Source organism: Gymnogyps californianus, chromosome 15 (genome assembly GCF_018139145.2).
Source record: "Gymnogyps californianus isolate 813 chromosome 15, ASM1813914v2, whole genome shotgun sequence".
NCBI classification, from domain to species: domain Eukaryota; kingdom Metazoa; phylum Chordata; class Aves; order Accipitriformes; family Cathartidae; genus Gymnogyps; species Gymnogyps californianus.
Window position 1 is genome coordinate 8764419 of NC_059485.1, and position 27101 is coordinate 8791519.

Consider the following 27101-nt stretch of genomic DNA (forward strand, 5'->3'; position numbering starts at 1 on the left):
AAAAAATATTCAGAATTTATTATCTCTGTATTCAAAGCAGGAAGGGGGTCCCACAGTCCTTCACCCTGTGTTGTTCACTGTTACAGGTGAACTATGTTTCTGTTATAAAGCTACCTCTTATTGAAAATATAACTTACCTCAAGCTTAACAATCGTGGATTCAGAAAGGCAGGTGCAGTGTACACACAGCACACAACCAGATGCCGAAGCCACTCAAACAAGGAGCACCTGAAAAGCAGAAAGCATTATGTCTTAGTGTCACGATACAGTTCAGGCCTAGTACAGTCTTATCTACACCACCCCAAAGAGGTGCAGCAAATTGCAACATTTGGATCCTAATTACATTCAGCTCAAAGGGCAACACCGGTCAGAATGGTCACTTCCAGTTTAACGTACACAGCTCTGAAGGGAAGCATTTCTTAGGGTTGGTACTGACTAGAGACAGGAATAATGAATGAGAAGCTCAAGGACTCAGGTGATCTTCAGCAAGAAAACTTCTCCCTTTGGCATATCTACAGAGGGAACAGGTCACACGCATGAGGGAGCTGGGCTGAGAGCACCGCTCAGGTGCTTCTGGGAAGGTCTGCTCTAATTCCAGCAAGGGCATCATAGCAATTTAGTCCTCCTTACTCCTATTTTAGCACGTCAACATCCCTCTCTCTTTTTCAACAGCTTACGTCTTGCTGATGTCACTGGAAGCAACAATATTCGCTGTCTGATAGGGATAAGTTCTCAACGTTGGCTTGATTATGTGCAACCTCTCACTCACTGTAAAACATCCATTAACATACTTGCCAGCATAACTTGCCCAGTATAAACTGCAATATGGAGAAGTAAAATGTTAAACCACTAAAACATAGGTACTAACAGGCTTTAATTCCAAATAGAATGGGAACAGCAGGAAAAACTGTTCAAGGGGCCCTACAGTCTGGATAAAGATGCTAATCCACCCCAGTGCTACCTCCTTTCCCACCTGCAGCTCTGCAGACAAGGTTCTGCTGCAGATAGATGTTGTGATCTGAATGTCCAGAGATGGAGAGCCCTGCCTTAAATTTAGGCAAAGAATATGGGAAAGAAGGAGAGGGAAAAGCTCACTGTTTCAGACTACATTTTATACAAGCTAGTGCTTAGCATAGTGTAATGCTACTAGCAGCATATAGCTGCTAATGCCACTTGACAGTCTTCCTCCATTATCTCTTGCTGTGGGTAAATCCAACAACATCCTTGCTCTTTGTCTTGGTCAGGCATGCAATTCGAGGCATGAGTTAAAAAGTTGATTAGAAAATTCACTGTAACCCACCTTCAAAATACAGGCCTGATCCTGGTGGAGGCTGCGAGACTGCACACCCCACTGGTGTGTGTGTCCTTCCCCTCTAAGCAGGAGGAGGGAGTGACTCTACTCACCGCTTGGAGCTGGGGTTTGCACTGCCTGGGTAGTGCTTGCACTGTGCTGTGTCTCTGGGGTGCTTGTCCTGGCTCCGTCCAGTGCCAGCTGAAGGCTCTGGAGCTGTGATGCATTCAGATGCTCACGCTGCGATCTGGTAACCATGGCGGCATTTTCAGGGCCCAGGTTTGCTATTTGTTCTGGGGACAATGCCTAGGAGGAATAAAAGCCAGAAAAATTGGTTTAGGCTGTCAATTATATAAGGCAGGTAAGGAATCAGAAGTCAGCACTGTCTTGCATTTGGAATGAGGGGAAGTAGCCTTCAACATTGCGTTGCTATAAAAGAGCTCAATAGAGCTTAAAAAAAAATCCTCTGCATTCATTTACTTCACTGACCACTCATCTATCTTTCACCCTTCTCTGTGCTGCTGGGATCTGACAGCTTGAGAAGCTTTCTATGCCAACACTGTATTGGACACTTCTTCAATATATGGCTGGAGTTTAATTTTCCAGCCATTTCTTTTCTGATTTGTTCAAAGACTGATCAGTCTTTGATGCACAAGAGTGCATCCTCTTGTGTTCCCATTTATTTCCTCTTACATCTGCTCCCAAGCAACCTCACTTGAACCTATGTTTGACCTTTGATTACAGTTAGCAGTAGAGCAATGAGATGAAAAAAACCCCACGCTTTAATCTCATTATTCAATTTTCTCTTTTAGATTGAAAATCTTCCAAGTTTGGTCATATTAAAAGTTGTGTTTAAAAATGAAACATGGCAATCATAATCTTACACTAACTATCTTCTATCATATAGCAATTAACCAGTTTGTAAAGCGTGCATGTATTGGGCATGTAACATTGCTTTGATTCTAGTTAACATTCTGCAGTCACAAGAATTTTAGCCCTCCTACACAACAAGCCTTCTTTGCTGCAACAATTCTGCATCCAGGTTTTACTTTAGAAAGACTAAATTCCCCTTCCAAGTAGGTCAGACAATGGAGCAAACCCTTCCCGATTTTTCATTGTCTACCAAATGGTGTGCTCTTTTAAACTGAGTAAACTCATGTAAATGCCTATAGGTCCATAAATTTTGAATTGAGCCTCTTCTTAACTCAATTGAAGTCCATAATACAATGTAATTTTTCATAAATCAAAATCTGAATAATGTATACAGCCGTAAAATGAAGTTATACAACACCTGTGTAAAAACAAAATCTGCTTTGAATCTTTCAAATACAGAAAACTCTTTCGAGAAGTTGCCCTGTTATTTAAGCACATTTTGTAGTATCATTACTATTCTTACTAACAAAAATGTATGCTATTTGAAAGAAATTCTACAAGATGCTATAGATCTTCAGCTTTGACTGTTTTTCAAAGAAATAGTTTCACTAAGGACATTTCAAGCTTATCTAAACTGTCGGTGGTACTGTGCAGAACAGTTAGTGTTCAAGGAGTTTTTCCTCTGTTATGGAAGCTGACACAGTTAACTATCTGTTTAGCTCATCTGTCCGTAAGTACATCGCTTGCCCGAGCATCTGAAAGAGACCAGCCTAGGCAGAATATTAATCTTGTCACTAAGTCAAATAAAGTCTGGGGCAATGATCTCAAGATCCATGTTCTAATTTCTGGTCCACATTGAGAACTGCTATAATTAGATGTAAGTCCTTTCTGATCTGTATCTGCCTGTACAATCTGTTTTTCAGAGCTAACTCAGGAGAATGTTGCCAGATTTTAGGATAATAAACAAGCTCTAACATAGTCAGCAGGGAAATTTGTAGCTATGATAGCATCCTTGCAAACGTTAATAAACAGAGAAGAAAACTCAGATCTGAATACAGTGATGGAAGAAGGAGAGTCCATTCCCTGCTTTCTGACCCTAGATCTTTGCTTTTTCCTTGGGACGCATTCTGAAGAATAAATAAAGCTTGTCTAGCATATTTTATGGGCATCACGAATACAGATGATATAGCTGAAAATTAATGTTTCAGATCCTTGACTGCCTCTCACTTAACACATCATAGAAAAATTCTTGCTGAAACTCAAAACCAAACTATAAATCAGTGCTGCAGTTTATTTATAATAGAGTAAAAACAATAGAAATTTGGTTACTTCTTCAGCAATCGAGCTCTTACTTGGAAAATTTCAGGAGGTATACGTCTTATTGCTATTGGCTGGAAATACGGCATCAAGTTTTTATCAAAAGCTTTTAATTCATCCTCATTCAAACCACCTGGAAAAAAAACCCAATAGGAACAAAACTCAGTTAATATTCTTTTTATTAGATTTATCTTTAGGCTAATACAAATTTTAAGCATTTACACAAAATATCTAATTTACTGGTTTACTCCAGTGCGTTATGGAGAGAGATACTGGTTCTTTTTTTGTTTTGTTTCTTTCATTATATTCCAACATTACAGATCATCTGACCTTAACCATTGGTATGGAATGTACTCTGAGTTACTTTATCTTGAAAAAGAGGCAATGATAAAAATCAATAAAATCATAAGCAGTGTTATTAGGGAATGCTTGTTCACAGCCTCTTCTGATGCAAGATTAGGGAGCGTAAGCATGCAATGGGAGTTACTTCTTCACCCATTAGGTACTTACAGTGTGGAATCATTGCTGCAGGCATCAGGGATGCTAAAATTTATGAGAGTTCAATGTGCAGTTAAACGATCACAGGGAAAAAAAATCCATGAACAAAATTGTGTGTGACCTCTGGCTCAGGACGTCTCCGAGGCTGTGAGAGCACTCTGGAGAAGTATCACTCCAGGCCAACCCTGCTCTTTTGCTCTTCCCTGGGCAGCCCATTCTTTCCACTGTTGGAGGCAGGATGCTCAGTCAGCTACAGCACTGCTCCAACCCAATACATCCACTCTTGTAGCAGCACGGTTCACAAATAGTGAGTGGGTCTGGAATCCTGGTTCTTTTTGCCCTCCTTGATTTACCCTTTCCAACTTACAGCACCCAAATTACTTCAGGCTGTGCTCCCCAAGGTCGGTTTGAACAGATTCAGAGAACCTTATGGAGAATACCACGACTTTTCCTTAGTGCTAATGAAATTGCTGGATGTCCATCCCTGCAGATGACTCCTCTCTGGAAGAAATGTCTTTTGCCAGTCTAGAAAAATGCACTGCTATGTGAACCTGTCTCTTAATGCTTAATAATAATGCTTCAGAACCATCACCATCTGGAGTCTGAATTTTGTTACCTGCTATAGTACCAATTTCCTGTAAAATAGAGCCGTTCCAGCTGGTAGCGGTACCAAACACAGATTCTGTCATCTGCTTAAACTGCCTCAGAACAGGGGTGCTACAAAACAACAGGCCAATTCTTGCAACAGCAGCACTGCAAAAGGCAACAAGGTTAACATTACATGCTGCAATTACATGCAATACTAAATATGCCTGGAATATACTTAGTCTGCTGTAAGAAGACTGTAAACCCATTTTCAATTGAAAATATATGTACACAAATTGCATACAAATGTTTAATGCTTTGAGCAAAACCTTGGGTTTCTCAATGTAATACTTAAATGGTGGGATATAAATGGCAGAGGAAACCTAAAATAGAATATATTTTAAACAATTAGTGTATGCCTTCCATAACAGTTATTGCCTTTCCAAAAGCATTTAAAATGTAAAAAAGTGTCCTTTAGGCTCTGGAAATCTTGAAGGAAAACAAATTGCACAATAAATTTTATCAATAGAGATACTAATAAATATTTCATTAAGTATTAAATGCAGTACCTGAATTCAGCAGTCCTTAAGGACAGGATTTCTGTGGAGTTCAAAGCACAGAGAATAGCTCCTAATCCAACTAAATCAAAGCTTTTTAGTGTACTGATCGTCTGGCCAGAGTCTTCTAGAAAACCTTGCAAAATAGATCTTGCCTACAAAAGCAGTAAGATGTTATGCATGAACAGAGTAAATATAATTGAAGGTTTTGTTACTAGAAGCTCAAAATCTTACCAGAAGCTATGGACCATATATAATCCTGAGCCTCCCCAGTGTAATTAATTGGAGTTTTGCCACAGCCTTCAGGAGGAGCACTGTCACCACCTATATGTGACACTTAAACAGGGCACTGTTACAGAACCACTTCGCAAGTGCAAGTGATTGAAAGCACTCTGTACCTCTTCTGCCAGGTCACAAGGAAACACTTCACCAGAAGAAACGGGTGTTGAATCGCCTAGCAGAACTGCCCAACTCAATTAAATTGCTGGAAGAAAATATAAATTACTCAAGGGGATCAATATGAAATTTTTAGTTTTTCTAATACTCAGGTAGGCTTGTCTTATTTAAGTGTCATATATAGGGGGTGACCTGTGTTTAGGATTAATTTTCAGATATGAACAGGATATTGGTACCAAAATGCCTTTGCAAGCCTAAGTCATTTAGGATGGTGCTCATCCTAAACTAACCATTTAAAAACTGTGTGTCTAGCTTAAGCCTGCCACCAAGGCATCCTCCGAAGTCAGTGAAAGAAACAAGCATCTTCCAGGATTTCCTAATCTATCCACAATGCTGAGCCTCAAATGACTAGCTTAAGCTAGCTGCCTAACTTTTAGATAACTGAAGTTAGGCAGGATGAATCTCTTTTAACTAGCTATTCTTATTGACAGCAGGAAACCTCAAAAGCCAACTAGTATTGTCTAAAATCCTCCCAAGTGCTTCCTTCTGATGGTGCTCTTCAGAACAAGACTCTATTAAACAGATTTGTGATATTCTGCCAAAGCTGGCTGCCAGCATGCCAGCGTCTATGCAGCCAAGGATCCCTGATGGTATGGGTCACAGAGTTACAAATACGCTACCAACTGCATACACAAATAAAAGCTTTTAACTCTTATTATGAAAGTTCCATTAACTAGTCATAACTAGAAGTTATTCAAGGAAAGGAAGATGAGAGGAGCATATTTGCTAATAACTTAGGCTTCTAGGGCAATGGATGCTGGGTTGGGGGGCACACCTTCTACTAGGAAGGGCTAGTATCTCCTAGCAGTAGTGTCTATTCTGGGGCCAGTGTGAGAGGAGCTGCTGACCTCTTTCTACTACTTAGTGGGCAAGTGCTAAAGAATACACACGTCACCACCACAATTAACAGTGATTGATGTCCTCTTGGCCATCTCACCAGGGAAGCCAGCAGCCAGGCAGACACCAGTGCTGACCTACCTGCCCACTTTCACTGGGGTCACAGCCACAGAATAGCAGCAGGGAGTAGTGTGGATTGCCGTATGTGTTTCCTATGTGATTCCAGGACTTCAGTCCCAAAGGGCATGAATCCAGAGCCTTTCACCAGGAGTACATTCAATAACATACTTACCTGGGTACGAGTCCATTCTGTTTGCTGACTAAGTACAGAAATGGTGTCGATAGAATGCAAATCCAGCTGTTCGATTTCATGTTCGGTGAGTGCCAGAGCAATGCGGCCCAAGGAAACAATATGATAACTCTTCCAGTCTGGCAGTGATCCCCAAACCTTTAGAAGATATTCAATAATGTCTGTTAGATCGTTATGAATCTTCCTTTATATACACCATTCTCAAACCCCTTGGTTTTAAAAGTCCCAATACCCGAAGTACGCCTCTTTGCACACAAAAGGCAGAGCTTAGGTATTGTGAAGGTTTTTGAGGTTCTACAGTAACAATGGTTAGTTCATCTAAAAACGCTGCAATTTGTACAGCTTGAGCTTGTTGACAAGTCAGCGCACGGACTGCTGGAAGTGTTGCTGTAGGAGGAAGTACCACTAAAAACAATAAAAACGTGAGTCTGTTCTGAGATCCACACTGTTACACTGCTACCGCAAAAGCAGCACCTGGACCACCCAGGCTTCTACACCAGCTGCAGTCGCTCTGGTGGAGTGACTTGAAATTGCTTTTGTGACCAGTCATTCTGGCTCAGTCATTGACAAGGAAAACAGAAATCAAAGTAGAGAATCGGGTAATACAGACAAATAGCCAATTCCTAAAGTTCTGATTTCTAGTTTGTGTGCATACAATATTAAAAAAAAATCATTTAAATGTGTTTGTACAGACACAGTTAAATCTGTAAAGCTCTGTAAAAACAAAGAAATAAGCAGGGGCTCTTCTAAACCAGTACCAATGTATTTAAACTGACAAGTTCCACTGCTTTTAACTGTATCTGTGACATCGTTACAGTGATTCAAAAGCTGTCACAGATCAGCCCTAAGAAAATTTTGATTTCAGGAAACGGTCTGCCTGAATAAGGAATAATGAAAGTCCATCAAGAGCTGAATTTGCAGAGACTAGAACCGTCAATTACATTCAGTTGGAAATGATAGAAGACAGTAGTCAGTGGTCAGAATCTCTCAGGATGTGGCCAATTGTCTTTACAGAAAAAAGACTGGGTTTTGGCTGGAGGAAGTGACTTGAACAAGACAGGCATACATTTAAAAAAAAAAAAAGCTCCCTTTAAAGGTCTCATGTACTTCAGCAACTTTGCTTTGTGTCAGTCAATACATGACAGTTTTCTAGTACATGATTGTGCTGCTAACGCCACATAGAAAAATAAAACTAAAAGCCCAGTCCTGGGCTAAGTTGATCGTTCACGCTGTCTGATTCATGGAAATATTTATTCCTTTTTCAGGATAGCTACAATTTAACTTTTGTTCAAAAAATTAGAAAGGTCAAAGCTAGCAAGGACCTGCTGATGAAATATCTCTGCACTTGCCTACTGAGTAGTGTTTGCACCTTCAGACACATATGAAGCTGTACAACCTGCATAAAATAAAGAAAAAGGGCCAGATCTCTGGAATAAGATACTCCTTACACAGAGTTGCAGACTATCTGCTGTTCATACCAACGTGCATATCCAACACAGAGCAGCCTCAGGACTGCTGAGGTGCTCTTCTCAACTATGACCTTTGGGTTAAGGATTTGTTTAAGAGATGCTTTGCTGGACCTGTACCTCCTGACTGAGTTTCCATCAGATCTTTTATGTTGGTTTTACGATGTCATAAAGAAACAGAACAAGGGTCTAAGCCTGGGAAATTTCAATCTTTTCCAAAGAAAATAGATAGTAAAAAGCATTAGCCCAATTTAAAGCTCTTAGCTTAAGAGATACATGAAATGCATGCAGTTAAAAATGTTGTGTGTCTATTTCCTGATCTAGGTGATAAACTAAAGAATTTGAAGTACTTCATAAATAGTATTATCTGACAGTGCTAGATGAAATCTCAGACATAGTGATATAAATAACACAACACGTGAAACTGAAACACTCCTTTGTCCTCATTCACCTAGAGACTACAGATCCATACATCTGTTACTATCGCAGAGCTTGGAGACCTTCCGCTTACAAGTGAGCTAAGCTTCTTACTTTCATTAAGACACAATCTGATAACTAGACTTTTTGAATTACTTTGGGACCATGAGTAGTATGCAGTTTCTTTTAGGGGAAATCAATCAATTTAGGAGAAATTAAAGCTGGCTTAATCAAACCTTTAATCAAAGATGCCCTTTAGTTAAAAACGTAACAGCATCTTATACACATAATTTCAAAAAGCTTTGCCTGTACTGTCTGATTTCTCATGCTTCACATTCAGTGTAACATCATGTTGCATTTTGCAAATTAATATATAGGAAGTCTGTCTTTGTCTAGCAGCAATCTGTCTTACAAACACTCACACGGACAGAATATACTTTTTTTCACTGCACTACAGATCTGTATATCTTTAAGTTCAATATAGCTGGGATATGAGTGTATTAACCTTGTTGGCAATTTCTCTACAACAGATATCACTCTGTAAGTATACGATTATGTTGCACTGCTGTAAAATATTTTAGTTCCCACTACCTCAGATGAGCACTGTTTTTATTTTCTTCTAGGATTATATTTTTTTTCCCTTTTCCTACCCACATGTGCTGACAGAGGGAAGCTGTCTTGGGAGGAATGCACTTGATGCAGTGGGCTGTTGTCCTTCTGCAACAAGGCAGCAGAGACAGAATTGCAGAGAGTCACCATCTGCTTTTGGAAATCTGGTTAGTGCCACTTCTCTTTGAGCACCTGCAGTTCAGGAGTTTTAGAAGCTGAGCTTCACTGCTGAAAACTGCACTGTTGGCCTTATCTACCCAAAGGTCACGGTCAGCTCCACTACTTTGGCTCCAGCTGCTGGTTTAAGGAGATGCTGCCCAGGCCCACCTTGTCCCCTGCTCCTGCTTTCCTCCAGAGGTCACAGCCCTCAGATCTCCAAGCATCTGCACTTGTACTACTTGCAGCCAACTGCACTTGTAGATGCTTCCTAACCTCATTCTGTCAGAATGATCTGATGGAGCCTAAAAAGGACTTCTAAAATGTTGGATCATTTTGACAGAACGGGATTATAGAGTAGCTAGCCATGCAGAGATGGAAGCAGAGAGCAGATAACCTCCAGCAGATGCTGGTGACAGGAAGCTGAAGATAGGCTGGGGATGGTAACCTCTTCACCTCTGGGTTTTCTGCAACCAAAACAACTTGTCCTACTGCACTCTAAGGCTTTTCCTTGCTGAAACAAAAGTATGTTTGGGATACTACCTGTTCCCTGGCAGTGCAGGCAACCACAAAGCAGCAAGATGAGGTCACCCCCGGGGAGGAGTGCAACACCACAACAGGGATGGAGCGAGGTCTGACTTCTCTCCCAGCCCACAGCTGGCCAAGGCAGTGCTGCTCGGAGCCCACACACCTTGCTGATGCTCTGCCCCAGACACAGCATGCTGAACTGCACCCAGCACAGCATTCTGCCCCGAGTACTCTGGCACAGATCCTGCGCTGCAGTGCCAGACAGAGAGAAGTTTTAGTCCCGGCCTCCCACACTGCTGCTGCAACATGGGCATCACGTACGGGCTGAGCGCAGGGCAGAGACCTCTCTGAGGAGCTCAAGAGGAGCTGCCTTGCTGCACTCGGAAAGAAAGAGGTGCCAGCGGTGATGCTGTAGGAGTGGTGATGAGAGCTGAGACTACAGCCCTGTTCCTCTCCATGAATCTACAGCCTGGCAAAGATAGAAGTCTTCTCTCTGCTGTGTTTCCGTAACTTGCACTCGCCAGTAACATCCTAGTAAAGACAGACTAAATGCATGTGGGGTTTTTCTCTCCCTAAAATTTCGCACTGATGGGTTCATCCCTGCCTGTGACAAGAAAGTGGGAGAACAAGCTTTATTCAGCTAATAACAGTCTCTCAATCAGTCTGGTTTTACACCACTGTAAACTATATTTAACATTGATGTAGACAGTTTAACACTCTGAGCTTAATTCTCAGCAGGCCAATCAACAGCCTATAGTACTGCTTGCTGATTTTTCATTTATGAAAGAAAAGTGAGAAGCAAGCAACTGAAAAGCAATTCAAAAGTAAAAGCACTTAAGTTTTTCAGCTGCCAATAGCTCAGAACTACTTGCCTGTTGACTAAAGCAAGGGCAATAGTCTTCTACCACCATCTCACATTATTTTTCCAATAAGTAATAGATATTCTTGCAGCAGTAGTGACATTGCCATAGCACAGTTATTTTAGAGCTGCATAGTTCAATAACAGCAAATCAAATTATGGATTTAATTTTCCTTCACAGACAGGATAGTTACCTCCTTGGCTTTTTCCTTCAAGGCAATAAGCTGGGAGCTGTTAAAACCTGAGACAGTCCCAAGAAGTTCCACATTTTTGTCAAAAGTCCCTGCATCCATGCATTTCAGTGCCTGAACTGACCAAAAGACATTTGCTTCTGCTAATTTAATAATTTCATCTGAAGAAGGAGCGCTGGTTCCCAGGCAATCTGGAAAAAAAGTCAAATAGCAAGAGTTTTCTTCAAGGAGACCAAAAAAAAGAAATCAAAGCAATACAGAGATTTAAGAGGGTGACAGACAATGAATTAACTGCAGATGATGTGATATTGATAAATTAATTACCTTGATGATAAATGAAATAATTTCTTTAAATATTTATATTGTTAACATCCTGGATATAAAACTAGAATTTGCCTAACCTGCAAGAAATGTTATATTCTTTGCCTCCAAAGGCAGTGCATGCTGGAAAAGAAAATAGGAGCAGACATGTATTTCAGAACAGTTACAATATAGGATGCCACAATAAAACTAAAATCTGGATGTATGCAAGAAGAGTAACCAATATCTTGCAAGTTTCTTTCAAGTCTGATTCCCTAAAGGCATGAAAACCCAGGCAAGGGCTCATTCTGAGGTAAACCCACCATTCGCTGGGAGCCTTGCTTGAGTAAGAATGAAATGCAAATCTTTGGGATGACCTCAGTGGAAGTCTCCATATAGCTATGTCATTGTTCACAAAAAAATGTTGCAGCTGAATAAACTTCTCCACGTTCAAACAGCACATATGTGAATCCAGCTCAACAGGAAAATAACAGACATGAGAGATCCTTTTACTCTGAAATACCCTGACAAAGATGTATGTCTTGGAAGACTTGCCTGACATTTAAACAAGGTGAAGACAGAAGCTGGATGTGTCAGAGAAGCACGGTGCTTGTTCTTTATGTCAAGCATGTTGTTAAAATGTCAGGATCTGGAGAGGGCTGTTCACTTACAACAGAACTGTTTGGACAGACAAACTCCATTTAAAAATCTTATTTATGGTCAGGTTCTGCCCCTATGCATGATCAAATGAGACAGTTTCCATTCTGTGTTTTAACAAATCCTGGTCTTTGTTGGCATAATCTACCTCTAATATTGATGGAAAGCAGAAACTAGAATCCTAATGTGGTTGCTTACTGCTCTCTCTCCTGTCACTAATTTAGGAAAACCTTATTAAATAACTATCTAAACCAAATAATCCCTACATGTCTTCAGATACAGTCATTACCAGTATAAAGCAAGAATTTCACAGATGCTGTGCCTGAGCTAAGCTCCCCCAGATAAATAAATTAAAGCGAGGATGTACAAAGTAGATTTGTACTTTGAAAGGAGGCAGAGGAGGGATTTATTTGCATCAAAGGAAGCTGCAGCAGTGGGTAGAACACTGAAAAGATTGAATCTGTTGAGCAAACGAAAATGTTGTTCAGCTTCCACTGTACCAGCTGATGTTCTGCTCTCCCTTTTCACCGCCCTCTTGTGAAGCTGCATTGTTTCACTTTCCCCTGCTGCAAAAGGTCAGCTTTTATCATGTAAATACTACCCATCCAGACACAATGCAGTTCCCTTCCCCAAGTCATGAAAACCTAATATTTTGTGTTCTTGGAAAAACCATTGATTTTATTATTTGTAACACACCAGATACATTGGCGCAATTACAGAGGGAAATACTAATTAGACTCCTAGCTTTGCTTCCTGTATCTGATGCTACTTCACTCCTCCTTTTGCTATATAATCACATTTAGTTTGATGAAGAACTTATTATATGTATAATATATTATAGCATCTCAGTGCTTGAGGGAAGCAACTTGAATTCTTTTTCCAGCACTGCCACTGCTTTCTGGTAGCATCTCAGACACGTGATTCCTGAGTTTTGCCTCATATGTTCCATCTTGCCTTAAGCACCACATTTGTTCTTATCTTGATGTAGACATAGATTTAAGAACTCTGTCACTGGTAATTGTTACTGTTATTAATATTAGCTCACAACTGGACCGTGGGAAACGTAAAATAGCAGGTTGGTAGCATGAAGAGCATCAGTGTTATTCTAGAGCCATTTTCATAATACCCGATTTCCTAGTGATTTACAAATCAGCCATAAAACTTAATTCCTTATTGAAACCACTGTGTGAGTTGTGTGGAGTTGACAAGATTATGTTTGGTAACAGAACTTCAATACCACACTTGGACTGCAGAAGTATTTCTTAGACTAGCAAAAACAATCCTTCCATTTTTCATCTCCCAGACTCCCCCCAGCTGAGCTCATGCACCCCAAATGAAGAATGAAGAGCCTCCTTAGCCTTGGAGCCAAGTTATCCTTTGACAAAGATCATTAGTTTCACTGGCAGGTTTATATTGGTCTTGCAATGCAGACGAGTCAGCTCTGCAGCTGCACCGGACATGAGTTAGTCTCATTAGAGAAGTCTTTGGGATTCACATTGTTGTGATCCAGAGGCCTAAAAAAGCACACGTAAGGACATAAGCATACTGAAATACCTGATGCTGAACCTTTAGTCCTGTGGCCCATGTCTAAAGAAATATGATTTATGATCTGATGGTTTACTTGTTCAAGGAAGAGTGAATTTCATGCATACAGATGGACTAATACTCTGCTATTCCACCAGCTCGATTCTGCTTTTTTAGAGCATGATAATTGTGTAATGACTCCTCTGATCAACAGAGGTCATGGTTTTTTTCAGGCTATGCAAAAATACAATTCCGTAGAACACCCTCTGCCTCTCCCTGTATATGAATACAGCATTATCAGGAGCAAATTCATTCCCAGAGACACATAGTCATCATTCAGAGTTGCTGTTATACAAGCAGATGGATTTCCATGGTGGCTCAGGACTTGCTGAGAGCTTGGACCTGTATTCTGTTAGGCAGAGAACCAATGTGGAGATTTTGAAAGACATAAAGGCAGACAGTACCAAACTCCTTGAAATTGTTGGGGTCTAAATTCCCATTAGTGCTTTTCAAAAGCCTCCCCCACAGCAGGGTTGTTTTCCATGGCACAGGATGGCATAGCTTAAAAAATCTGCCTGGGTGAATTTCAAGTAAGAGAAAGAATACAGGTATTGTAATAATTGAATATAGTCGAAGTATGTACCTTATACAAAGAAAATGATCCATTTGTCACCAGAGAGTCTAATAGATTAGTTTGGTTGCTAATTAAAATACCTTTTAGATTGTAACAAACTTCGTCCATTTCGACAGACAAAACACAGTGCCACCAATGTCAGATTTAAGAACAGCCGCGTCAACATAAGCTCGTGTCTGGCAAAGGATTAACTATGTGCAATCTTTTGGCACAACAGTAACTTGTCACCTTCAGAGGTTTTTAATTCAAGGATTTTCACTCGGATTACAAACGAAAGTAAAAATAAAAAAAAAAGTAAAAATAAATAAAAAAGTAAAAAAGTAAAAATAAACAAAAAAGTAAAAATAAACAAAACCCTCTAATTCAAATCATTCATCTTTCTCCTTTGTGCACTCAGGAACATTCCAGGAGATGCTTAACCATGCAATCCTGTAATGAAATTAAGTGTTTCAGCAATTGGTCAATGCATCAGACAACTATGGGCAACAGAACGAAGACTCTCACTTCGTTTTTGCTAAAAGTCTGAACCTCTTTAAGTTACTCGATGCTTTACTTTTTATTGTCCAGCTTCTCAGAATGCATTTGATGACAAGGCCACAAAAAGTCTGTTTGAACTGCGCCATCACAACCCAAAATGGCACCATTTTAAAGGTGGCACTTTGCACAGATACCAGGTGAAATACTGACCAGGTCTGGTGAGAGATGATTCGATGTTGGCAGTGGAACTGGAGATAGATTCAAATACAGTTGACAAAAGCTCTTCAGCTGAAGAAATTGGTCCAATTGTCTTCGCTATTTGTAAAATGATATCTGGGAACTTCAAAAGGAAAGAAAGAATAAATAAGACTTCTTTCTCCCTTTTAAAACAAATCAATTTGCAGAGAAAGACTTGTGCAGACCTCAGCAAAGTAGGAGTTAGTAATAGCTCAGCCTCCTTCCTATTTGTGCAGATGTTTCAGAAGAGGAGAGTAAATTGGCTGCTACTGAAAGGTCAACAGCATATGTTTGAGGGGGGAAAAAATTAGAAACAAAGCAAATTCTGAGTGATTCTCCCTCTTGTATGCCCTCTCAGCTTCTGGCAACACCTGAGCGCTGCCTGATTGGAGTCTGTGTCCAGACCCTCCTGTAGCAATGAGTTCCATCATTTTAGCATGTGCAGTACGGAAAGCATTTATTTTGTTTGTCTTGAATTTGTCAGATCAGTATAAGAATTGAGGATAGGGACCCAATTAAATTATGAGAAATAACTTTAACCTGTTCGCCTCTCTCCTCCACCCTGCTAGACACCCTCCTTTCAGTTGAAGAGTCCTATTCTATTTGGTCAATTATAAGCATTATCTCCTGAGGAAAAGCTGCTGACTGTGCTCACATATTTCTGCTGAAGAATGAATTCCTCGTTCCAGTATAGTTTACTCCTATACATAAAAATTATAAGATTATAAGAACTAAAGAGGGCAAAGAAACTACAAAGTGCAATGCTGAGGCTATCAGTTATTGTTATGTGTGCTACACTGGCCCTAGGGCAAAGGGCCACATGAGTAAATGCTAATTTGATTAGTATGATCCCATTATTAACAGGATAAGAAACATAACTTTTATGGCTGGAAGGCAGGGGAATGGAGGAAACAACACTGCAAGGTGTAATGTGCTAAAAATGTTTGAGTCCGTGTCACTATAAATGCACCATTTTTTTTTCTACATGGCAATGTACAATTATCATTGTATATGTGCAAATAATTGTTTATACTACCATTATTTTCAAGAAGAAATCTCAGAAATTTTGATGGAGTCAAGAATTTGTGAAACATTAACATGTGGTTCCTTGCCAAGAGAATTATTTACCTAGTTTAGCATTCAGGTTACATAATTTAGACTGCATTATGACATTCACAAATCCAAATTCTAACATTATCTGTTACAAATTTAAAAATTATAATAAAAACATACCTTTTCAGCAAGGATGTTTAATTCCCCTTTTGACAGCAGAGCTATGAATGGTCCAACATCTAGTGTTGTTTCAGCTGTCCAGTTGTTTGGGGAGCTGGAGAAATATTTTGGAAAATTATATTAATGAAGAAAGCTTGCAATCAAAAATATACTAAAACTTCAGAGTTTTTCTTATACTGTATCATATAGGAAACACAGACACTTCTATGCCAATGTGATGATTCATGCTTATTAACATCAGATTGCATTTTCTCATCTCTCTGTGATATATAGGGCATTAGTGGATTTCTCAATATATTCAGAGAAAGCCTTCAAATATTGTGGTAATGGAGCTCGCTCTCTCCCTCAATAGTCATAGTATTCTTAGCATTACAGTGTTCAAGCAAGGAGAAATAATTCTTTTTTTAAAAGAAAATTTACCATTTTCTATCAGATTCATACTGCAATAGTAGCCTGCAAAATAGTATCAAAAGAGAAGTAGAACCTCATAACCAAAATTGAAACCATCCTTTTTCCAAGAATCTTATTCTAGGGACCAATGTGGCTAATCCTTCAAGCAAGCAATACTTGCCGGTACTTGCTTATAAATTAAAAAAATCCTCCTCTATTCCAATATTTAACTATTTGCAGGTGTACAAGGGCTGTTTTTATTGGTGTTGGGCAACTGTAACTTTCCTCAGGAGCTGTGGGTGCCCAACATTTCTGAAAAACAGGTCCATGCACACTAAGAAGTGGACAGTTACCCCTCATTCAGAAAAGATCGAGTTCACTAAACAACTCAGGAAAGTAACTCCGTATGGCACCAGTCTGCTGCTAATGCTGCCTTTTTAAAACTAAGGGACAGAAACACGAAACATAGGTGCTGGAACAGAAGATTTAAATCCATACCTTATTAGCTCTGTATTTTTACTGTCTGCTACTTCATTCATCTGCGATGTCAAGAGTTATGGAAGGCAGATCTAACACCTCAGAGAACCACATCTAATGACACCTATGCCATTGCTGTATGAGAAATCAATTCTATGATAGGTACCATCTCTCTTGAAATAACATGCTAAATTATTTGTAGGAATTTCAGGTCTTAAAAATTAAGTTCAGGTTCAGTTCTGAGTGGTGCTGGGTGCTTCAAAATGTATGTAGCTTAGCACTGTGCAGGTTTGGCCTCTTTGTTTGATACAAATCTGACAAATGTTAGCCAACCCAGTTGGTGGTTGACTTAAGAAAGCACCTGGCTAAATAATTTTCAGCCTGAAAGAGCCTGAAGGAGATGGTAGTAATAAATCTGTTACTAGTGCACGTTCTCACTGAAAACTTTCTTTGGTTTGTTGCTCCACTATGAGGATGTTTAACTAGACAAATATTTTCAAAATAAAATAAAATAAAATAAAATATTATTTACCACAGTGTGTCATGACTCAGTAAAATGGATCTGTATCAAGATTAATGCAGGGATGGGATCTGGTGGAAAATATAGCTATTCCATTACCAGAAAAATGCTGACTAGGAGGAAGCTGAATGAGCAACTAAAATGATTAGGTGGATCAAGTGACAGACTTTGGGGCTGAAGGGATGTTAGAAACTATGCATTCAGTCTCTCTTTTCAAATGCAAGATAATTCTAAGAGACAATGCAAGACAGAAACAGTATATTCTTGCCAGATAGAGGACGGCTTTGTTTTTTGCATGACTGATACAGCAGCATAGTTCCAATCGGCCTCCTAATCTGAGTCATTAATGACATCTAACACGCTGTCCGCTTTGTTGCTTCAGTTGGTTGAACTTTATATCCCTCTGCTTCTTCTCTAGCTCTCTCCCATTGCCACAGGTGCTTGCAGTCTTCTTTATCTCACACCAGCACACTGAGTATCCCACTTCCATTTTCCCATTCTTTGCATTCCTGCGCCATTCTTTGCCTGTAACGCCCTTTCTCTTGCCATGCCAGAGAGTCTGTTTGACTGCCCCTCCTCAAACATTACATTTTCTCTCCTTTTCCTCTGGGACTTAAGTCATGCAGGGTGTCCCTGGGGTTGTATTTTGTTCCACAGTTATCATATTACATACAAGAACAGAAATGTCATTCTAGTGGACAGAGATCCCAAGCTTCGCCAGTGATAGAAGTTGCTTTGTGTTTTTTCATTGCAGTTCTATCTGGGCAAAGCAAACGGTTGGTATTTGCATGGCTTAACCATCAGCATAAGCAAGGTGGTATATCTAATACCTTACCCATATAACTCGAGGAGTTTGTATTTAATTTCAGTCTTCTGCTCATGGCTGAGCTGTTGGCAGAGTTTGAATTGATGAAGGGCTGTTGCCATTGCCTTCAGGGACATTCTGCCATGTAGAAAGGCTGGAGGTAAGTGGCAGATTAGATTTCCAAGTAGCTCAACATCATATTCATCAGCAACTGAGCTGTTCTGAAACAAGAAGCATTTACCTTGTTGGCAGAGCTAATCTCGGCTCTTACCCTGTATCACTCAACTGCATCACAACACATTTAAGCTCTGTGACCCTTTAAGGAACAAAGACACAACAGTTTGCACTGGCAACTTAATCTACAATTTCTGCTGAGACTGCTTTATACTTTTTGCTTTTACCAATGCAACTGGTGATATTTAATAAGCACTTGTCAGAGCTTTCAGTGTATTCTTTACTCCATATTGAAGCACACATGAAAAATAATTAAAAGTAAATCTCCTGCCACAATCTCTATATCCAGGTGACCACCCAACACCAGCAGAGGTGGTGCGCTTCTGCCTGGCAGCAGAGCCCTGACGTGGCCCCTTGTGGCAACGGGGCCAGAAGCTCTTGCTGTCAGAAGGCTTAGCTCTGAGGGGTTTCTCAAGCAGCTGCCAAAACACTAGGGATTATACAGCTGGTTAGTATGTATAAGGGCATGAATATTCACAGCTACATCGAAGAACCAGTTTCCCCTAAAAACTGGTGACTGCTGCAGCTGCTAGACAGAAGTAGTCACAAAATCCTCCTGGTACCACCACCACCTCTCCCATGGAGCTTCCTGTGCCATGCACAGCTCTACAGGACTAGCACCGCTTGGAGCAAGGGGGAACAGCTCCAGGCGCAAATGGGTCAGCTCCAGGCTGTTCCGGCCAGTTCACTGTGGTCAGCAATGACATTTCATGAGAACACTTCATAACATGCATGGAGTCAAGAAAAATTGTTAAGGAAGCTATAAAAAGGTTTCCTTAGGCAGGGAACAATAAAATGGAAACAGTACACGAAAAAACCCATAAGAATACAGATGGGTAAGTCAGTCACGAACTTATGTAGATGGTGACTGACATTACTGTATGAAATGCAGTGCAGTCATATGTGCAAACAGAACTACAGAATGGCTGAGTTTGGAAGGGACCTCTGGAGGTCGCCCGGTCCACCACCCCTGCTCAAAGCAGGTCAGCTACAGCAGGTTGCTTGGGGCCTTGGCACTAAGAGCTTCTCTGAGCTAGGTGATAGTCTAAGCTGCTCCTGCTTGTGATGATGAAGAAATTAGCATGTTGTGTTATTGCCTTTTGGGCTCTCAGAGTCCATCAGCTATAGTTTACCGCACAAACAGAGCAGGAGAGCCTGTGTCTCAGGTTGCTGTCTGTATACAGCAGACCATGAGCGTATCATGTGGACCGGAGAGTACAAGTAGGCAGGATAACTTTGTGATGCACCACATGACAATAAAGGGAGAGAAAACTAATCAACCACTCCACTTAGTTTGGAATTGTCAGTGGCTAATTACAGATTACTTTTTTTGCAGCTCGCCCTCCACTGCTGACACCTCTATGCCATACCTACCAAACACTCCTGTACTTTTTGCAGGACAGCGTTCTTTTTGTGAAGGCTTGGATTCAAAAGGTCCATCTCAGTCTTCCCCAGACTTCCAATGAAAGGGACACACAAAGGGCCTGAAACATACTCCAGGTACTCAATCCTGCAGAAAGAATTCAAACAGTCTCAGAATGTAAACCTGACCTTCATACACTCATAACCACCCCCATAAAATCTGTGATGATGGAAAAATTTAGAGACAAGTCTGGACTTGAAAAATTATAAACCGGCCAGGCCAGAAAAGTTGCAATTAATCCACACCTTACTTTAACTTACATCTTCTTCCAGTTCATCAGCACATGAACCTCACTTCAAAAAATGGCTAAGGGTTATAAATAGCTGCAAGTGGATGAAGTGCTCTGAGATGCTTTAACACCATATGAAACAAGACTGTCTACAGTTCAGAAACTTTTCCCCTTTCTCCTTTTTATTAGGAATAATTCTCTGATGAATGAAGATGTGGTGGGTGGGTTAAGGACAACAAGTAGTTTTAGAGTAGGCTTCCTTTTTATCAAAGTCCAAGAAGGCCTGCCAAATTAAACAAAATGATGCTCTTCTCCATGCAGAGTGGCAGGCAGCCTTTGCAAATAAAGCCATATCCCAAAGCTGTGCAAGCCCAGCCTTACTGGGGTTTGTAGGCAAGAGCACCAGCGACTTCTGATGGCCCTGAACAAGCACTATGCAATTGTTGGCCAAATAACTTGGCGCTGCAGTTTGTAGAAAGCCTTGTATTAGTCTTTCTATTATTATTTTATTGTTTTTAAATAGAGTAATGCCTTTTCAAACAGAATCCTTTTCTTTTCTTACTTTTTTTCTATTAAAAATATTCCAGGAAAAGAATAGTTCTCATTCCCTTTTATCCCTTTAAGCATGTAGGAAGAAAGAAATAAAGAAAAAGGGGACTTAACAAGTTGTACTATTCAGGAGTTCCTATCAAGGAACAATTATGATTTTTTTTCTAAGGAAAAAAGCTGTCACTGAATATTACTTGGCTATTTACATAATGCAAAATTTTGCTAACTTACAAAAATGTCTTTAAACACACTGAAATGTTTTTAACCATACAGAGCAATATGCTTGGGCAGTACCCAATGGCTTTGTCTTACATATCCACTCTCAAAAAAACCCCTAAACAAATAAGCAAACCAAGTCTCACAACCGGGGGGAGGGGAGGGAACCCAAAGAAAAAAAATCCATCATAAACTTCATTTAAGTTAGTTTTGTGATTCTAAACAATTATGTTCAAGAAAGCCCAATGAATTAACCCCTTTATTTTAGCAGACATCAAAAAAAGTATAAGCAGCAACATTACAAGCTTCTTCATTGCTGCCACACCACTGCACCGTGATTCAGTCTGCGCACAGAGCGCTTCAAGGGGGAGTGATTTCAAGGATCCAAAGGAATCCACAATTGTGACAAAAACGGGCTATACTAAAAGACACCAAGTATTACCAACTTTCACTTGACACAGATTTTGGCTACAGTCAGTGACCACTTTTTATAAATTACCGTTTGTTTGAATCATCAGTTTTCTTAGGACTGAAGAGATTATTAAAAAAGAGCTCAGAAGGACTACTCGGAAAGTACTGTTACAAATGCAGTAACTTAAGATGTGGTAAGATGTAACTCACGGAAGCACCAATAAGAGGAAGGGAGGAATAGATGCATTGGAGACTTTCCAAAACTTCCAAGCCAAACAATTAACCTAAAAGCAACAAAAATTTAAGATCTTAAACATTTGGAAATTTTGAGGAAGAAAGAAAATATGGTTTGTTTATTACAGTTTATAAATTAGCATATATAAAACTGTGCATATTATCTCCAGAGAGCATTTTTCTTTGGCTTTTTTAAAGTAGTTTAGAGTTTTGTTTTTGTAGACATCAGAGATGAAACATCCTATATTTGGGTGCATGAGAGCATTTGCATGTTTTCAAAACATATATATATTTCCAAACAGATTACTCATGAATGAGCAAGCTGGAAGGACTGTAGGAATTTCTTGCAATTTGTAAGTGACAAATGAAGTTGTCAAAATGAAGTACAATAACAGACAAATTCACATATAAAAGATTTAAATGAAATATGTTAACAGACAACTTCACACATACAAGATTTTGAAAAAAATGAAAATAGAATTAACCAAATTCTAATTTACCTACAGTTTGGATATTGGGTAGTATGTTTATGTACACAAAGTCTTTTTTTGGTTTTACCTGATATGGAGAAAGCAGATGAAGATTCATTTCAAAGAATTTAAAATTGTCTAAAAAAATGTCTGTGCCCATACTTTCAATGAGTTGACAAGTTACTCCTTTCACAAGCTGTCCTGTGCTGATAGGAAAAGCAAAGTTCAATCTTTTGAATATTTAAGCAGGATCTAGTCCTTACTCCCCACAACCATGTGCTAAGATACAGTTTCTTGACCACCTCTCTTTCCTGTTTCTTGTAATCGAAAGTAAAAATGTAATCAAATTGAAAAATATTGACTGAGTCTTAAAATACCAAAAACCCTGCAATGCTTTGATCCTGATTTTGGATTTGGAGACCCTTTTTAATGAGGAAGGTGAATTATCCTGTGGTATCAAGGAATGAATAAACTAAGATAGTACAAAATAACCACATACTGTTTACCTCAAAGTTGCTCTCATCACAAAACTAGACTTAAACCCCATTTCAAGAGAGACTATCATCCATACCTTAGAAGGTCAACAGGATAGTTTTTCTTAGACAGTAATTCATACAGATACAAAGCCTGAAATAAAACCCACCATATTTAAAATTAAGCTTAGGTAATCCAGTTGTAAGATACAACAACTACTGCAAGGTTTTTTTACGCTTAATGCTCTTGTATACTCTAAAGGCATTTCTATGGTCCAGCTTGGCCAAACAAAAGGTTTGGTATCCAGTGCTGAATTTCTTCTTCACAAGACAAGACATCGCTGACTGGCATTATGGGATGATGTCAAGCATGTCCATGGCACACAACCACTGAATAATTTAGGTTTGAAGGGACCTCTGGAGATCATCTGGTCCAACCTTTCATCTCTCTGGACAGAGTCAAAGGGCTGACTGTACATGCAAATGTCTAGTATACAGTACTCGAAAGACAGAATTTATGTGGCAGAATCTTGAGGACTTTTAAACTCAGCATACTAATGCCTCCCTTTCCGTAGCATTGTCTCATAATGCTGCCTAGGCTCTAAATGACTTCTGGTTGTTTATGTCAAAATATATTTGAGGCAGTTCCTTCCTTTTACCTGTGTTCCTTGAACACATATGTATTACAACACTTTTCCTATTCTTCCATCATACTAAATTGCAGTGGAATGGGAACTGCATAATAATTTTTACCTGGCTTCTTCTTAGTTCTTTTTCTTTCATCATTGAAGAATTATATCCAGTCTGCTTCCATAAACCAGAAAGAGATATTTCTTTAAAGAAAGCTCCTTGTATATCTTTGACTGATGAAGAAAAATCTCCAGATGCAGCTATCTAAAAAGAGGAACAGATAAATACATGGCATTTCAGAACTGATGCTTAGATTTACAGGATTTGCCCTTCTTTCTATTCTGTGTAATATTGCTTTTAAGAGGATAAAGGAAAAACATGTCAGTATTAAAAACGTCATGGAACTAAGCAAGAGATAGCCTTCCAAACATACTTGGTGTTCAGAAAAAACATTAGAAATATTAACTATTGAGCTAAACCAAACATCTCGGTGACATTTTAAATCATGCTCTGCATATCTGGTTATTGTGCTCTTGTGCAGAGAGAACCTGCTACACGCTTGAGTTTATAATCACCTTCCTGAGGATGCCTTGTTGTTGTGCTGGCGATAAGTCAGATAAGTACTGGGATGTTGTGCCTCGAATAATCTGAGAAAGCTCCTTTGGGTTCATGCTGTAGAATGACTGGGTGCTAATACCAGTTACCAACGTGCCCATTTGACTAACATTGTAAAATGATAAAACCTGCAGAGACAACAGCACAAACAAACAGAAAGTTTTCTGGCTTGTGAACAGCAGATATATTTAAAAGCAAAAGTTCATAAATAAATCAAAACTATTATTGTTGAATACTTAATACATTTCTTGCCTGGGGATGCACTTTCCTCAGATTTCTTTCAATTCAGACAAGTCTGTCCAGGGAACAAATGTGACATTTTTCTCAGAGGCTCCTTTTTTTGAAACTTCAGAGAGGACCCTGATTCCTTCCATTACAGTGTATTTGAATATATAGTCTGGGATCTCTGATCTTGCAAATTCTGCTTAGGGCAGTGACACAGACAAAATAATATATACAGCTGCCAAATACAAATAGTCATTCTCTCTGTTACTAGAGAATTACTTTGGGAGGTACAGTCTTGGATGTTTGTAGTTGATTTAAACAAAATTTTCAGACCACTAACAGTACTGAAAAAAAGTCTTGTACTAAACTTTTCAAAATCTATGGTTATCGTTGAGAAAAAGCCATTTCACTTTTAAAAATAGAAGGTAGGAAAGCTGTTATCAGAGGTACCTTTTCATAAGAGAGGTATTTACTGGATAAAATCATAACTTGGCTTTTTGTCCACCCAGAGACTTGGTTTAATGTTGCAATAGCATTATGCACCGCTTCAGGTGACAAAGATTCCAGCTGACTTGAAGTTAGTCCAACCACAGCATCTGACAGAGATCCAAGGATATCATTCAATGTCTGGTTTTGCATGGCAATGTTCAGGAGTTGAGATTTGAGCTAAAGCAAACAAAAAAAGCAGACTGGAAATAAAAATCTGCCAAGAACCAATTTCCATTATCACCCAAAACTTTAACTGGAGTTTCTAGAATAGGCGTTGGCAACCATTTAGTGACCACATACTTCACAAAAATTCAAAAATAGAACCACAGTCGTGAAAAGAATATGGAACAGGAGGAAACAGAATGAGAAAAGAATGAGTGCTGTAAAAAAAAACCCAAACCCAAATGGGCTTTTATTCTTTGCATTATATGCTCGAGAACTATTTCCACTTATTTGTTAGATCCCAGTAATTTTTTACTCTTTTCTTTCCATATTCAAGAAGAAAGTCCCTCCTCCTCTGTTTTCAGGATCAGGTTAGGCAAGAAGAACAAGTACTGTACCCACCTTCTGAACCTCGGCCTGGAAACCTCTCAACTGATTGCATTTAATCATTTGATGAAGTAAAGCCCGGGCCACAGCTGCATCCATCTGTTCCATGTCATCATAAAAGCAAACCAATAAACCTAGCCTGTATAGAAGAAATACATTAGCTAACTTCTGACATAAAAGGTGTCACTCTCAGGAAACTGAAATATAGTATGATACACCCTACTTGTGCTCAAAACTTGAGTCATTTCTGTTTGTCACTAGTGCCTTAAACGGCAATCTTTAGAACTCCACATAGCCTGAAACTGGGGTATGAGACATATGCACTGTTCTCTGTATCCAGCTGAACTCTACCCAGATTGCTTGTGCTGTCAAAAATTTAACTTTCCTGGTTCTATTTGTCCGTGGCTGGATTTTCCCAGCTGACGACTCCACTCCCCTTGACAGAATTTGCAGTATAATCTCCGCTTTGAAAAGGATGGAGAGCTATTAATAAGTCTCTAGAAGTGGCTTGCTGACTTCTTATCTGGATTGACTGGATGTTTTGAACTCTAAATCCTGCTTGGATTTCACATGCAACATAACTCATTCATATGTCAGAGCAGCAGCTAGAGCATTACATAGCCTCTTTATCGTTTCAGGTTTAAAAAAAGCCTGCTGTATTTCACATCAAATATATGACTGGCCGATGGATGGAGACCTGTCCAATTCAACACTGGTTAGGAGAAAACGTGCTGAGGTTCACTGTCCCAGTTGTGCCAGCACAGCAGTTTGCAAGGCAGTGTTGTGAACCAGATGTGGAGCTCATTTTTCTTCACAGTACCCGTGCTGTAATATTTAAGTCAGCATTTCCATTAACCTCTGTAAAGCGCAATGGCAGCCATAGCTGGTGGAGAGAAGCAGTCATACCACCAAGGGTAAGCGCCTGCTGTAGGTGGCCTTCTGACTTAGGCCTTGTGCTTATTTACTGCCATTACCTGCAGCCCTGCAAAGAAAGAAGTCTGAATTGTGTATCACTCTCTCTGGACTTTAAACTTTACAGTGACGGTGATGAATTTGTTTGTAGGAAGCCTGAATCAATCCTCTGTCCCTGTAAACTCTTAGCCTTTGCTTTCATAATTTACACAGAACAAGAACCTACAAAGATGTGGCCAAAGCCCAGCTTTCCTGCTACAGTCTCTGTTTTTTAGCAATTCAATGATGCAGGCACAGGCAGAGTCTAGGGAATAACGTCCAGATGTGAATTAAATCAAGAATGGACAATGCTGCAGCACTATCACAAACTCAGTAAAATTCTGCAGTGCAGAAAGGCTTAGCTTTTAGTTCCTCTAGTCCCTCAACAACAACCTGCTTAGTGATATAACAAAATACTGCTTCAGCAGCCCATCTGAATTCATGGGACATCATCAAGCTAACATACAAATCAAAGAAACATCTATAACAGCATTTTTATAACAAATAATTACCTTCTGATGCATTATTGCATAGCCACCAAGAGCTTTTCATCTCCTTTGGGATTAGCAGCAATGAATAATACTACTTCTTAAAAGTAAAAGTGCATTTAAATCATCAGTATGGTTAAAATGAGTAATATAAAATAAGTGTGTTATAAAAATGGAATATATTAAGGATTATGGAGCATGACATTTCTCTCATCTGTGAGAATGTGGCACCTCTTGTGAGTGGTAAAATCATTTTTAAGATTTCTGACATTGAAATTTAGAGTGTGGGCATAATTCTTCTCTTGCTTACACCTCCGACAATCAGCAGTACTTCATGGAAGCCAGTGAGTTACACTGCAATAATGACAGGAGCTCTGAAGCCATAAAGCATATTCTCCATTAGTTTAAAACTCCAAGGTATTCCCCAAGGAGACTACAAATAACTTCAGGCAGTGGTGTCTTGGGACTAAATACATCCATTGATACGACAGTGTAAATATAAATGTGGAGTACAGCGCTTTCTCACAGATAGCTCACGCTCACTGCGTATTTATGAGTAAGAGCAGTTTATTTTGGTTTTTTATTATTGCTAAAGTAAGTTCAGTGCTGATTTGACAGCCCTGAAAATGCAGTTTCCTGCTTACACACATGCGTTTAAACATCTCTACCCTGCAGAACAAAGAGGACAGCAGGACGGGCTTTATACCTCTTC

General features: G+C 39.5%; 1 protein-coding gene across 1 annotated transcript in view; it reads right to left on the bottom strand.

The window, feature by feature from the left end:
• Positions 1 to 764: 764 nt before the first annotated feature.
• Positions 765 to 27101, bottom strand: part of OTOA (otoancorin) — a 35682-nt gene continuing 9345 nt past the window's right edge. The window contains exons 11-28 of the mRNA XM_050906129.1: positions 24966 to 25089; positions 24363 to 24578; positions 23648 to 23815; positions 23196 to 23336; positions 22541 to 22596; positions 22058 to 22175; positions 21476 to 21549; positions 19812 to 19947; positions 18234 to 18424; positions 16012 to 16105; positions 14752 to 14881; positions 10953 to 11140; positions 6706 to 6861; positions 5133 to 5275; positions 4595 to 4731; positions 3516 to 3613; positions 1404 to 1596; positions 765 to 817 (exon numbers count right to left, since the gene is read on the bottom strand). Of these exons, the coding sequence (XP_050762086.1) occupies positions 765 to 817; positions 1404 to 1596; positions 3516 to 3613; positions 4595 to 4731; positions 5133 to 5275; positions 6706 to 6861; positions 10953 to 11140; positions 14752 to 14881; positions 16012 to 16105; positions 18234 to 18424; positions 19812 to 19947; positions 21476 to 21549; positions 22058 to 22175; positions 22541 to 22596; positions 23196 to 23336; positions 23648 to 23815; positions 24363 to 24578; positions 24966 to 25089 (2416 nt within the window). The remainder of the gene's footprint in view (positions 818 to 1403; positions 1597 to 3515; positions 3614 to 4594; positions 4732 to 5132; positions 5276 to 6705; positions 6862 to 10952; positions 11141 to 14751; positions 14882 to 16011; positions 16106 to 18233; positions 18425 to 19811; positions 19948 to 21475; positions 21550 to 22057; positions 22176 to 22540; positions 22597 to 23195; positions 23337 to 23647; positions 23816 to 24362; positions 24579 to 24965; positions 25090 to 27101) is intronic.